A 15,000-nucleotide genomic window follows, 5' to 3' on the forward strand; every position below is an offset into this window, starting at 1 on the left:
GTGTGTGTGTGTGAGTGTGTGTGTGAGTGTGTGTGCCTGTGTGTGCGTGTGTGTGTGTGCGTGTGTGTGTGTATGTGTGTGTGTGAGTTTTGTGTATGTGTTTTTGTGTGTGTGCGGGTGTGTGTGTGCGGATGTGTATGTGTGTGAGTGTGTGTGTGTGTGAGTGTGTGTGTGAGTGTGTGTGTGTGCGTGTGTGTGTGCGTGTGTGTGTATGTGTATGTGTGAGTTTTGTGTATGTGTTTGTGTGTGTGTGCGGGTGTGTGTGTGCGGGTGTGTGTGTGGGTGTGTGTGTGTGTGTTTGTTTGTGTGTGTGTGTGTGTGTGTGTGTGTGTGTGTGTGTGTGTGTGTGTGTGTGTGTGTGTGTGTGTATGTGTGTAAGAGAGAAACGGGAAAGAGAGACAATACAAGACAAGACAAAATCTTTATTATCGAGGGTAATAGATAAGCAAGAATATTGCTTTTTTACATCCAGCCCTCGCCCTAATATAGGGTCAACAAGAACAGAAAACAATATAATCAAAGAACTATCTCATCAAACTTAACACATTATAACTGTATATACAGATACAAATTTAAAAATAAATTGTCATTCTGCATTTTAAGTACAATTTCCAATGATAAAAAGTGTCAATTTTTAACATAACTTAATTTAGATCTGCATATTATTATAACTTTGTTTAACATGCACATACATTTTAAATGAATTGATGAACCATTCAGCACATGTTTAGTTGCATTATGTGCAACATATAATCTTTTTTGAAGTTGTCTGTGTTTGTTTTATGCTTAAGAAAAATAGGCAGTGAGTTCCATAGGACCCCACCTGAATAAAGAAGGCTTGATTTGAAAAGGTCAATACGTGGAGTTGGTGTTATGATTTTTAGTCTGTTATAGTTCAAAATAAAATTATCACGAAATGTATCCGGTGCATATTCTGACATCACTTTATGCATTATAACACCTTTATTATACATTAATCTTTTTTGAAATGGTAATACTTGCACATTTTTACAATCAGATTCTGAAGGAGTGTGATTTTTTAGCATAATAAGCTTAACTGCTCTTCTGTGAAGACTGGCTAAAGGTTTCAAAACATTAGCACTTGCACAATCCCATACAGTGGATGCATAATCAGTATTTGACAAGATGTGATTGTAAACAAAAATCTTTCGCGAGTGGAGATTCAAGAAGTGTTTTATTTTTGATAACTGACATATTTTTTTGGAAGCAATCTTACATATGTAATCAATGTGATCATGCCATGATAAATTATTATCAATCTTTACACCAAGGACTTTATGGTGAGACACTTCTTCCAATTCTTGATTTTTAATATAAAGAGGTGGAATGCTCGATAATAGATTTTGTCGTTTCTGTCTTGTGGTTATGAGCATAAATTTTGTTTTTGTATGGTTAAGAGACATATGGTTTAACTCTGACCAATTCAGGAGTGCATCAATGCTTTCTTGGAGAGTTTTTGATAAATAATTTATGGAATGGTGACTAGATTGAATAGTAGTGTCATCTGCAAACAACTCACAGTTATTACGTATTGAGAGAGAGAGAGAGAGAGAGAGAGAGAGAGAGAGAGAGAGAGAGAGAGAGAGAGAGAGAGAGAGAGAGAGAGAGAGAGAGAGAGAGAGAGAGAGAGTTCATACAGAGCCACGTAGACATAACCAGACAGACATTCACTCATGCATGCAAGAACGCACGCACAAGCACACATACACACACACACACACACACACACACGCACACACACACACACACACACATACACACACACACACACACACTAATACACAACAATTCCATCGTATCTGAAGCTTTTATTTACTGAAGCATAATTCTCAAAACATAAACCCACATCATTAAGTGTTCCCCCTTGTTCGTCAATTATGTTAAACTGTTTAAAACTTTTCAACTTGGGTTTAAAAGTCATCGTTCACAACAGGGACTTGTAAAAGTATAATACCAAAATCCCCTGAAATCTAAGACGTTTGCCCGATTAAGACGACATATATTTGCGGCATAGTGCATAATTATACAATTCCGGCAATTTAAACTTACAGAAATACAATACAATTTAATCGTCAGTATTTAAGATTCTAATTAGCAGCAGTGATTTTATGAACTAATTCAATACATGTACTCTTATATTAAAAACCAAAGCAGAAAAACGAACAATTAGAACTGAATATCACATTAATAAAAACGTCCCTTGGCAGCTTCAAGAAGAAACAAAAAGTTTGACAACTAAAATAAAAGTAAAATGAGAAAGAAAACAAAACAAAAGTTGGCATGAACATGATGATACCAAATTCACTACTTGTGAAAATATGCTCATACTTTTCATTATCATGAAAATCGGGGGGATTTGCAAATAAAACTAAAAAAACCCGTTTAGTTTAATGGATCGGTTACTCAACTCTCACACACAAAAAAACAAAAACCTCTCATGCACACACGTCCAAGGTATTAACAAATCAGTTGCTGAGGAAATGTATGTTAAAAAAATTAATAACAGAAGACACCCTTACCATTACCACCTCCACCCTCTAAAAAAACCAACAACCGCCTGAAATAGTTTGGAAGTGCCAAAATCTTCTTTTCTTTTTCACGCTCTATTAAACTGCTGTGTAAACAACCAAGATTAGCACAGAAATACAGCAACAGATTTAAATTTACGCTCTTGTCAAATTGTTCATATGTGTGCAAAAATACAAAACAAAACAAAAATGCTCTTTTGTTCTCGATCGAAGTGGGAGTAAATTTTCCAAACTTTTGTTCAGCTACTCACACGCAAAACACTGCAAAAAGGAAGGGAGGAGAGAAAACTGCTTTTGTGTGCCATTGCAAAGACATCCTTTCACCAAAACTGGATTTAATATTTGCTTTTCGTGACCAAATGCAATCCCGTTTTCAATTAGTCTTGCCGACAACAAGAGTGAAAGAATGAAAAAAATCGACCTTCTTATTCACTTTTCATCTCGTCTTTTCCGTTTTGTTTTTTGTTTTTTGTAGCACGTGAATATTACCGCACACAAGAGAATCTTTCAGCAATTGTACATGGTCTGAACATGATTTCGGTTCCGCAAAACAAGAACCATTCCGAGCATTGAATGAAGAAAAAAGACCTGGACCGCCCCAGAACAGTGGAAACAGAAACGTTAACGTCCGCGGGTGTTGTACACACGGAGGAAAAGGGAGAGAATTTTGACCACATGTTTTTTTTTCACCTTTGGACCGTCAACAGTTTTTGACACCCCCGGTAGTAAACATGCCTGACTTTTAATTTTGTGCAACATTTGGAGACGTTTTCCTGACGAGAACATGCTCGCGAATATGTTGGACTCTCGTTTTGATTTATGTACCGCTACTTCCGGTTGTCAGGGAACATAGAAGTGTGAACTTGGATTTTATGTATGTCGGAAATTAAACATTAAATATGTTTTCGCATATTGCACATTTGTAATGAAAAATGTTTGCTTTGTTTTGTTTTGTTTTTCTAGCTTAAACAAACACCTCCTTAAACCCTAGTCACCGCTTCCCACTCCCAAAGTCTGCTGTGCATTCCAGCAGGTAAACCATCACATTCGTTCAATGCAAACTTATCTCTGTGTGAATGCTCTGCGAATACCCTTCGACTTGAATACGTATCGTGAGTCAATAGCATGATGGAAACTATTAGCTCTTCAATGAACGGAGTTTTATCCTTTCAACCGTAGAAACGATATTGTGCCAACTTTTCCGGTCTCTCTGACGCGTCTCAGAAGTGGCAATGATGTTAACTTGTCCAAACGTTGTGGTCAACTTACACCGTCACTCGTTTATCCAGAGTACAGCTGCTTCTACAATCAGAGACTTGAATCTTAATGTGCACACTTCTTGTGGCAAAAAGTGGCTTTATATCGTCTTCCAAACATTACCCGCAAAGAAACCTATCTTCAAAAGACTCCATGCACTTTCATCACAGATTACCCTCAGGGAGGTTCCCTTCAACTCCCACGCCAAGATCCGTACAACATTTTTTCCCCCCGAAGACGTTTCGCTGCACACATTTGCCTTGGCGAGTGCTGTAATACGCCTTGCTTCCCAGACCACTATTTTTTGTGTAAATTCCATTTTGCCTGTTCTTTTGAAAGGCTGGACGTGCGACAAGGATCAAGTCTTTTCAGTGCGCAGCAAATGTTTGTCTTGTCTTCACGGCTCTGAGGCACAGGACTTGAAAAGGACCTGCGTGACGTTAAACAGTGAAATGCGCTTTCAAACAGTGTGACACTCTGTTATAGCGACACTTCGGTTGTAGCTATTTCACCTGTGGATATTAGAAAGAATTTGGTGACTCAGTCATTTTCGTCATGCTCCCCCCTCCCCCCCCCCCCCACCCTCCCCCGTCCGTCTCCCGCATGTCGACTGTCTATGGGTAATACGTTATTTATGTGTGTTTTGTTGTTAATAGAGCGACTGGAGTACTACTTGTCCCTGAAGCACAACAAAACCCCACATAATCTTTCACTGTATTGCTGTTCAGTTTGTCTGAAGGTAAGACAATGCCACAGTTTGTTGAAAGATTACTAAGACTTAACGGCGTAAAGAAATGTAAAAAAAATACAAGGTCATCAAAACATAATTTAACTCATCTGAGGCAAAAAAGCTAGTAAACAAACAAATACAACCAGAACAAAAATGTTTGAAAGCAAACAGCCTCATCTTACTACAAAAGAATTACCTACAGTTCTAATGGAATTTGTATTGGGAAAAAGCTTGACAAAGTGAAGAAATATCAAATCAAAAGAAGAACCTTTGCAAAATTTGGGACAACCGATATTGCTTTTTAAAATACAACCATCCTCACGATGATTCGATTTCTAAAGCAGAATGAACATTCTATGAGAAGTGTTGCGGACACGCAAAACAGCACACTCGTGGGAATCGTTTGTTCTTTCTAAATCAAATAAAAAGTAAAAGACAGAAGGTAGTAAGACCGCAAGCGACAGTTTCTTCGAATCACAACCATTTGAAAAATATCACAATTTGTATCTGATATGATGAATATGTTTTTTTCCTGTTTATCCTAACACTGGGCGTGCCAGTTTTTCCGTTAGATTTGTTTTTCTCATTTCAGGCAGACGTAAGATCCTTGTGAGAAATAGGTAAATTATGGACTGAGATTTTGTACAAAAGAAGTGAGTTCAAGTTTAGTTTAATTTGTGAAGAAAATAACGACAAATAGACTGATTTGAAAAATCAAAAAGCTGCCTAGTTTACATAATTATTCTCAACAAAGCAAGTGTGAACTATCCTTCTGTTTGGAATGCGTTGTACACAATTATTCCCTTTTTTCCAATGTTGAAAATCAGAAAAAAAACGAATATTCGTATGGAAAGACCCAAAGAGGAAAACCTTGTTTAGCACAAAATAAAATACAATATGAAGATGGATGGACATATGAAAAACGGGAAAAGAACAAAATCAGACAGTGAATTCCACTGATTATGCACCATCCTTACATACTCAGTTCCTATTGGGATTTGTTTTAACGTAATTTCCTTTTCTTATTGTATCATTTTTTCAGGTTTTTGTTCATTACGTTTATCTTTCCTGACGTAATATGTTTGCATAATTTAAAAATTAAAACGGCTATTAAAGAGAGAGAAATATCATTTTCTCAGTTAAATTCTGAACGAGATTCTATGTGATCGACCGTGCTTAATATAAATCAAATTCAACTGCTTTATACGACTAGAATCTCACTAATATCTCTCTATATATAAAACAGTAACCCATAGCAACCAAACGTTGAATATGTTCATACATATTACTCATTCGGATACCTGAACTGGTTTTTATTGCTGTAATACAATTAATAAAAAGTATCAAAAGAGTATCTGGGAAAATAATATGTTATGATTGAATTTCCAGAAGTCAAGCATACCCTCTTATAGTGTAATTAACTATCGCTATCAGTTAAATGTTTGCACAGTCACCTGAGTCACTGACACATAAAGTGTAGCTTTTGATCCAGGATTTTACATTTGTGAATGCTAACATTATAATCAAAGCTAGATACTTAAAACAATTACATTAAGGATTTTCGCTTTTCCTCAAAACTTAACATAAAAGAACATTTTAATTTTGTCTTTAAATCAATCTCACGGTTCTTAGAAAAAAAAAAGACTGTTATGGTGTGAGAATTGCTGGCATGCAATTGAGACTTTGTATTTTTTTTTATTTGCCACGGACTAGCATAAGCGCTCTTATTTTTTGAAGACAATGAAGTTTATATTGAGCTAGCGGTCAATTTGAATCGTGTTTTCTGTCCCTTATTTAGAATCTTCCTCGACTATCAGTAGCTTCTATGCACGCTTAGCCTTTGTAAAATAAAAAAAATCACTAGATTAGATAACACTCGTGCTTTAATTGTTGCCTCCTGTTGTGAGTTTAAGACACGAATCGACTGGATCCTGCACTGAGTCCAGGTACATGTGTCTTTTATAACTAGGGCTACTGTGTAACGCAAAGTTCTTGTTGAATCCTCGGAAAACGTAGACGCTAAATGTAACTCTCTCTGTATCGTAGTCAGTTGCCTCCCTCATTACTGTCACTAGCTGAATGGTCAACGTCTGTTCGCATGTTCCTCTTTACGAGAAGATGTCCAGATATGCTGTCACGATACTGTTTGTCTTTGCCACCGTTTCCATCGGCTAAATCCACGGTCTTGTCCTGCTCTTGTGACGGGTCTTCCAACTCTTCCGCAAAAGGGTAGTCCGGGACCTGTCCAGGGGTGGGAACAGCGAAGACGCTCGGTAGGACAATCTCGTCGCCGCGACGATTCACGTTCCCTGCCAGCGAGTCCATGAAACCTTCCTGCTGGGAGTTCTCTCTCTTCAGAAGATCTCCAGAGATGGAGTCGAGATAGTAAGCGTGGCGTGGGTACGGGTATCTCTTATTATTATTAGAGTTGTCTCGCTTCAGCAGACCTCCGGAGATGGAGTCCAGATACTGCGATTGGAAGCGACGCGGGTTTCTCTTTCTCTGCAGTTCCCAGGTCAGAGGACTGATGTAGCGCTTGGATAGTTCCAGATCCGTTAATGCTTCTGGAAACGGCTGGGCGGATTCCCTTTTCAGCAGGTCGCCCGAAATGGAATCTAAGTAGGATCGGCCCGGCCCGTCGCGCCTCCATAGTGTTCTCGCCACGGATTCCAGGGGGTGTGAGTTCGCCCGCCGCTTCAGTAAATCTCCAGAGATCGAGTCCACGTACCTTTTGCCGGCCGGTCTCTTCAACAGCTCTCCCGAAATGGAATCAATGTATCTCTTGCGGAGAAGGTTTCCTGATATGGAGTCGATGTATCTCTTCCCGGCCGCTCGCTTTAGAAGATGGCCTGCAATGGAATCGATGAACCTCTTTTCTGGTGTCGCTCGCTTCAGCAGGTCTCCAGAGATGGAATCAATGTAGCGCGTGTTGTACGCTCGCTTGAGAAGGTGACCTGCGATGGAGTCGATGTATCTCTTTCCAGCGGGACGTTTCAAGAGTTCACCGGAGATTGAATCAATGTATCTTTTTGCTGATGGTCGTTTCAGTAAGTCGCCAGAAATTGAGTCCATGTATCTCATAGCAGATGGTCTCTTCAGTAAGTCACCAGAAATGGAATCGATGTAGCGTTTTGCTGATGGTCGTTTCAGTAAGTCGCCAGAAATGGAATCGACGTAGCGTTTTGCTGATGGTCGTTTCAGTAAGTCACCAGAAATCGAGTCCATGTATCTCATAGCAGACGGTCTCTTCAGTAAGTCACCAGAAATGGAATCGACGTAGCGTTTTGCTGAAGGGCGTTTCAGCAAGTCACCGGAGATAGAATCAATATAGCGCCTCTTCAGGAGATTGCCGTTTATGGAGTCAATGTACCTCTTTGCTTTTGCGAGGAACGGAGAATCTCCTTTCTGACCCTGTGCTGAAGTATCTCGTTTGAGGAGGTTTGAAGCTATGGAATCAATGAAACGCTTTTGGCGATGATGTGCAGCGCTTTCCTTATGGTCTGCAGATGTGGAATTGTCTTTCGTTTTCTGGGCACTGTCTTTTGCTTCCTCGGCGTCGGATCTCTTCAGAAGATCGCCAGTGATTGAATCTATGTACCGTTTGTCTGGTGAAGGTGCGACTGACTTTTTGAGTAGATCACCAGCGATAGAGTCTATGTATCTCTTGTGAGTAGAATCGGACTTTTTCAGCAAATCTCCAGTGATTGAATCAATGTACCTTTTGCCCAGTTGACCAAGTTCTTGCTCCAGCTCAGTGTCCTTTTTGATCAGATTTCCTGAGATTGAGTCTATGTATCGTTTGTCCTGTGAAGCTGGGAGAGATTTGTCGTTCTTTTTGAGCAGATCGCCAGCTATGGAGTCGAGGTATCGTTTCTGAGACGGGTCCTTGACAAGGAGTTGAGTTTGGTCTCTTTTGAGTAGATCGCCAGCGATCGAATCAATGTATCGTTTTTCTTGCTCTCCGTCCCTTTTCAAGAGATCTCCTGAGATAGAATCCATGTACATGTATCTTTTGCTTTGGCTCTTTTCGTCCCATGCGTCGTCCCTTTTAAGAAGGTCCCCTGCAATGGAATCGATATATCGCTTATCGGTTTGAAAACCATCACCATCCCGTTTGAGTAGATCGCCAGTTATTGCGTCCATGTAACGTTTCTGTGCTTCAGAGCTATCGTCGTCTCGTTTGAGGAGATCGCCCGCGATAGAATCAATGTAACGTTTATCGAGTTCTTGGTCTGCCCCGTCCCGTTTTAGCAGGTCCCCAGCGATAGAATCGATGTAACGTTTACCGGCGGTTGGGTCTTCGCGTTTGAGAAGATCGCCAGTAATTGCATCGACGTACCGTTTATCCTCAGGGTTGCCTTCGCTTCTCTTGAGTAAATCTCCAGATATCGAGTCAAGGTGTCTTTTGTCCGGGGTATCGGAGTCAGCCTCGTCGCCTCTCTTGAGCAAATCTCCGGAGATAGAGTCTATGTATCTTTTGTCGGCTGTGTTCTGGGACCTCTTGAGCAAATCTCCGGCGATAGAGTCTATGTATCTTTTGTCGGCTGTGTTCTCGGACCTCTTGAGCAAATCCCCGTTGATGGAGTCTATGTATCTTTTGCTGGCTGACGTATCACTTCTCTTGAGCAGATCTCCACTGATAGAGTCCATGTACCTTTTGTTGGCAGGTCGACTATCTGACTCGCCATCTCTCTTGAGCAAATCTCCGGCGATTGAATCTATGTAGCGTTTATCTGATGACGGGCGATCCGAAAGGCGGGAGCGCTTCAGAAGGTCGCCTGAGATCGAATCAAGATGACGTTTGTTTTGGTTGGTGCCGTCCCTCTTTAACAGGTCGCCTGCGATAGAATCAAGGTAACGTTTTTGTTGTCGAGAGTCAGATTTTTTCAAGAGTTCGCCAGAAATTGAGTCCATGTATCGTTTGCCTTGTCTGTCGTCAGACCTCTTCAGCAAATCGCCAGAGATTGAATCTACGTATCGCTTCTCTGCTGGGCCTTCAGACTTTTTCAGTAAGTCTCCCGATATAGAATCTACGTATCTTTTACTAGCTGCAAAATCTGACTTTTTAAGGAGCTCACCGGAGATGGAATCGATGTATCTTTTGTCTTGTGTAGGATGCGATCTTTTCAGTAGATCTCCAGCTATGGAATCTATGTACCTCTTGTCTTGTGTAGGATGCGGCCTCTTCAGCAGATCTCCAGCTATCGAATCTATGTATCTCTTGTCTTGTGTGGGATGCGGTCTTTTCAAGAGATCTCCAGCTATCGAATCTATGTACCTCTTGTGTTGCATAGGATGCGGCCTCTTCAGTAGATCTCCAGCTATGGAATCGATGTATCGCTTGCCTTCTTGATGCCCCGATCTCTTCCTGAGCAGGTCTCCAGCGATAGAATCTATGTAGCGCTTGTTCTGCGCACCGTGAAAGCCTTGGTCCTCAGCAGGGGAGAAGCCATCGAGGTCACCTCCCCCTTGACCAGGTGCACTCCTCTTCAACAGGTTTCCAGCGATAGAGTCCAGATGACGCTTGTCTGGTCCGAAAGTGCCGGTCAGATAAGCAGGAGCGAGTCTGCTCCTTCCCGGAGTATCTCCTACGCGGACAGCCATCATTCGCCTGCTCGCATTTCGTTCTTGTTGTGGTCGGTAGAACGCTTCCAGCTTGCCGTTGCCGAGCATTTGTCCAGCGTTGTGGGGTGACTTGAACATGTTGTCGAGAAACCTCATGAAGTGAACGTGGCCTGAGAACCCCTTTTCGTCACTTTCGTCGCCGTGGGTTTCAGGGGGAGGGCTTGACAACGCTGTGGTGGCACTGTTAGACAGAGAGAAAAAGAAAAGTGATTTAGTTGGTAGTTTTTTGATACTTTGCACACACAAAATAAATAAATGGACTTACAAACAAAGGAATAAACAAAGAAAGAAAGAACAGTGTTGTGTTACTAACGACAGTCAACATAAAACAAATTCTGCACAACATACACACAAAAAGATCAATCATAAAAGGCTGCAACTGCTATCATCTGAGATGAACAAGATGGCGATGCCTACGGCAACAATGACGATAACGGCAACAACGATGATGACGACAACGACGACAGCAGAGACAAGGACAACGTTTTTGATAATCATCATAATAAGAGAACAATCAAATTATCAACTGAAACATGAATGTCCCACAAAGATGACGAAAATGATACATAGGACGAGGATGATAGCGACCAATGATGATGATGATGATGATGATGATGATGATGATGATGATGATGATGATGATGATGATGATGATGATGATGATGATGATGATGATGATGATGATGATTTCCATGAAGTTGACTCCTTGGAAAGAAGTCATATACTGAGAAGAAAAAAAGTTTCGTCAGGATCGGCGTTCATCCAAGATTTACGTAAGTGCAGCGAACATCAGTAGAGAGCTTTTTGGTGGCTTAACTACATTTAAAAAAAGAAAGGAAGGGCTATATCGATAAAATGTGAAAAAAACACCCCACTGAATTCGTGCCATTTCTGGGCGTGATTTGCACGTAGGCTCATCGACCGGATTGTTTGTTTGTTTGTTTGTTCGTTCATGGGCTGAAACTCCCACGGCTTTTACGTGTGTGACCGTTTTTACCCCGCCATTTAGGCAGCCATACGACGCTTTCGGAGGAAGTCGACCGGATAAAAGATTATCCGAATTTGATTGGACTGCAACGCCCTCAAACCACCAGTTTGTGGTAAACACTAATAACGGAGGTTGACTTCAGAGATTAAGTACACGAGGATTTATATATTGTATTACATCTTTGGTCTGACGTCACAAACCAGAAACGAAAATCTCGATACTGTTTGCGTTCATTCATGAATGACGTAACATCAGCAAAAATCGACCAGGAGCGTGGTAGCCAAGAAAAAATCCGTGCCACTAAAATGTCAAAAAAGTCTAAATAAGGGCAAAGCCGGTTCTTTTATGCTCTGCTTATAGGCTTAGCGAAAGGATAAGGTAGTGACCGATTTTGATTAGACATATTATTGATATTTTGCAAAGCCCTCAAAGCACCATGCAGTTTATGATAATCTCTAATAAGTGATTTTGACTTAAGGGATAAGGTACTTGAGGATTTTGATGTTAATAACCTGTCGTGCTGGCTTTTGTGCAACAAGCTGACGCATATCAGAGTGAAACGGGAAAAAGGGAGGGGTGGGAGGTAGAGAAACAAAGAGTACGTTAAGACGGAGAGACAGAGAAACAGGGTCTGGGAGAGAGAGAGAGAGAGAGAGAGAGAGAGAGAGAGAGAGAGAGAGAGAGAGAGAGAAGAGAGAGAGACAGAGAGAGAGAGACAGAGATACAGAGAGAGAGAGAGAGAGAGAGAGAGAGAGAAACTGAAACTGAAACTGAACTTTATTACCAAAGGATAGAGGTTTTAGGCAAAGCCTAATCTTACAACCTGTCCCTTATACAAACACTTAATACAGACGCACATAATATAGATAGTAAAATTGACAAGGTTATTGTTACTTACAGACGTACATAATGTACATAGTAATAAGAAAAGGGTTATGGTTTTGTATACACATTCAAAAATGGGAAAAACAATATAGTGTGGAAATTGCAGCATAGTTGCAATAATGCATTGCATATAAACATCCAAAACAACTAATAACAAAAGGGAGAAAACAAATGTGGGGAGGAATTGTCCCAATCATTCGCATGTATATCATTATCAATACATACACATAAAGAACAAATCAAAATACAAACATAACTTGACTAAATGTAAAAAGCACTAAAATATCAGACATGAAAAGTGTTCTATTTACCCATTAAGCGGGAATGAAACTGGCGCCTAAACGTTTTCACAGAAGAGGCATTTCGGAGGGGTAGGGGTATGGAATTACATACAGACGCTCATGAGAAGGTTAAACTTGACTTATACAAGTCTAGACGAGGGATGGGGGGAATCAGGTTCTGGGACCCATATCTTTTTTGTGGCATGTCTGAAATGTGATTTTAAATATCCAGGAACATTATTGTTAATTACTTTGTACATAAAGACAGCCTTGTTTAGCGTCAACTGATCTTTCAAGGGAAGGAAATTAAGGAGCTTTAATTTATCATCTGTTGGCTTATTTGACTCATACAGAATTAGTTTTGCAGCACGGCGATGAAGAGAATTGAGTCGTTTGAGATGAACATCACTGCAGTTATCCCAAAGTGTTGAAGCAAAGTTGATATGGGGCATTATGTGAGCGTAATAAAACAACTTGAGTGCTTCCACATCGGCATAATGTCTTAATTTAGACAATAAGTACAAATTTTTAGATACTAATTTGCAAATTTTACTCAAGTGAGTTTGCCATTTCAATTCTTGATCAACGGTAACCCCTAATAATTTATGCTCTTTAACTTGTTGCACTTGAGTTGAATCAATTGACAGTTGAAGTTGTAAGGGTTTTAATTGGTGTTTTTGTCTAGTTGTAATCACCATACTTTTCGTCTTAACAGGGTGAATAACCATTGCATTAGTGGTGCACCATTCTGTCATCTCATCTATACTTTTTTGAAGAGATTGGTTGACGGCTACCAAAGACTTCTGACTGGTGTGGATTGATGAATCATCCGCAAAGAACTCACATCTTACTTTCTCATCTGACACATGAAGAGTTAAATCATTTATATAAATACAGAACAATATAGGTCCTAATACAGACCCTTGAGGCACACCACTTTTGACAAAATCATTCGACGAAGTTTTACAGTTGATGAATACATATTGTTTCCGTTTTGAAAGATATGATTCGAAGAAGGCACAAGCAGAGTCATCTTTTAAGTAGCATTGTAGTTTCTTTAATAATAAGGAGTGGTCTACAAGGTCAAAGGCTTTTTTAAAGTCCAGGAATAACGCTCCTGTTACTTCGGACTCATTAATAGCTGATAACCAAGTTTCACATAAAGAGCTGAGAGCAGTGTGGCATGAATGCTTAGAGCGAAATCCAGACTGAAATGGATGAAACAAATTCATTCGTTCCATATATTCCAGTAAATATTTCTGAATTTGCTTCTCCAAAGGCTTAGATAAAACAGGTAAGAGGGAAATTGGTCGAAAGTTGTTAGGGTTCGTAAGATCCTTGCTTTTTGGGAGTGGCACTACCTTGGCACATTTTAAAATAGAGGGAAAAACGTTTTGTTGTATGCCAAGGTTGTAGACATAAGTCAGTGAATCAATTATGTATGGTAAAGCAAGTTTGAGCAACCGGACAGGAATCTTATCGGGACCCATTGACTTTTTATTCGCCATCTGTTCTATCAGTTTTCCAACCTCGTGGACAGTAATGGGTGGAATAGAAAACGTTTCGTTTTGAGTCAACTTTCGTCCACAAAATGTTTTTAATTTTTCTAGAGAGACATCAATATCAAGGGACTCATTCTGCGTGAGACAGGCTTTCAGTTTCTCTGCGAGCGAAATAAAGTGTTGATTAAAATCTTCTGGAGTTATTTGTGACGGAGAATTGGTCGATCTCTTTCGAGATTTATCAAGAACTTCATTCATTGCTCGCCAAATTGTAGAAGTATCTCTCTTATCAGAAAGCAATTTATTAAAATAATCTGCTTTTGCTTGCCTTACCGTTTTCAAAACTTCATTCCTTTGTAATTTGTACTCGCTTTTCATGTTATGTTCTTTAAAGAAATCACGCAACGCCATAGCCTCAATAATGTCCGATGTCAACCAAGGGGGCAGGTGGGGATGTTTCACCCTATGCTGACGTAGTGGAGCGTGTTTATCAATAATGGAACACAAAATCTCATGGAAAAGATTGCACGCATCATCTGCGTTACTGCAATTAAATACGCTTTGAAATGGCGCTCGATTAAGATCACAGAAAAAGGCAGACTCGTCAAAGTATTTAAAACTTCTGTACTCGATAGTTGTATGACCTTTATGCTGTGATTTGGGCAATCTCAGGGAGAGAGAGAGAGAGAAAGAGAGAGAGAGAGAGATAGCGAGAGAGAGAGAGAGAGAGGGAGGGAGGGAGAGAGAGAGAGAGAACGCAGGAACGCAGGAACGCAGGAACGCAGGAAATTTAATGCGAGGCCACCGGCATATACGCATGGGGGTTTACAAAAGACACAGGAAAAAATAGGAATAAAAATCAACAACAAAATTTCATGGTTGTACAGAAAAAAAAATACATATATATATATATCGTGGCACGAAAATTTACAAATTTTGTCTCAAAGTATCAGTCATAGCAACAATTGCCTGTTTGAAATTTCTTCATCACGTGTTTTCATGGCATAATAACAATACATGGCTACAGCTCTATTAATGTATATACTCTCATTTTGTAGCAGAAAAATCAAGGGTGGTACATGTACATTGTCAGTGAAATATTTCAAAATATATTTTACACGTAGATCCTGGTATTTTGGGCAATGTAGCAGAAAATGTATTTCGTTTTCCACAGCAGGACAAA

General features: G+C 40.1%; 1 protein-coding gene across 1 annotated transcript; it reads right to left on the bottom strand.

The window, feature by feature from the left end:
* Window positions 1-4,385: 4,385 nt before the first annotated feature.
* LOC138946190 (uncharacterized) lies at window positions 4,386-10,882 on the bottom strand. The gene is made up of 2 exons (XM_070317703.1): window positions 10,728-10,882; window positions 4,386-10,342 (listed from the first exon to the last, which is right to left on the bottom strand). The coding sequence occupies exons 1-2, from the start codon at window positions 10,880-10,882 to the stop codon at window positions 6,583-6,585; spliced, it is 3,915 nt and encodes a 1,304-aa protein (XP_070173804.1). The 3' UTR covers window positions 4,386-6,582.
* Window positions 10,883-15,000: the final 4,118 nt, after the last annotated feature.

The sequence above is a fragment of the Littorina saxatilis genome, linkage group LG13 (assembly GCF_037325665.1).
Source record: "Littorina saxatilis isolate snail1 linkage group LG13, US_GU_Lsax_2.0, whole genome shotgun sequence".
Taxonomy (NCBI): Eukaryota; Metazoa; Mollusca; class Gastropoda; order Littorinimorpha; family Littorinidae; genus Littorina; species Littorina saxatilis.

Excerpts from the sequence above, each read along its gene's own strand:
- LOC138946190 (XM_070317703.1), bottom strand. The coding sequence starts at position 10,882 with ATGACTTCTTTCCAAGGAGTCAACTTCATGGAAATCATCATCATCATC. Across the intron at positions 10,343-10,727 it reads CGCTATCATCCTCGTCCTAT|TGCCACCACAGCGTTGTCAA; the intron begins GTATCATTTTCG and ends TCTGTCTAACAG.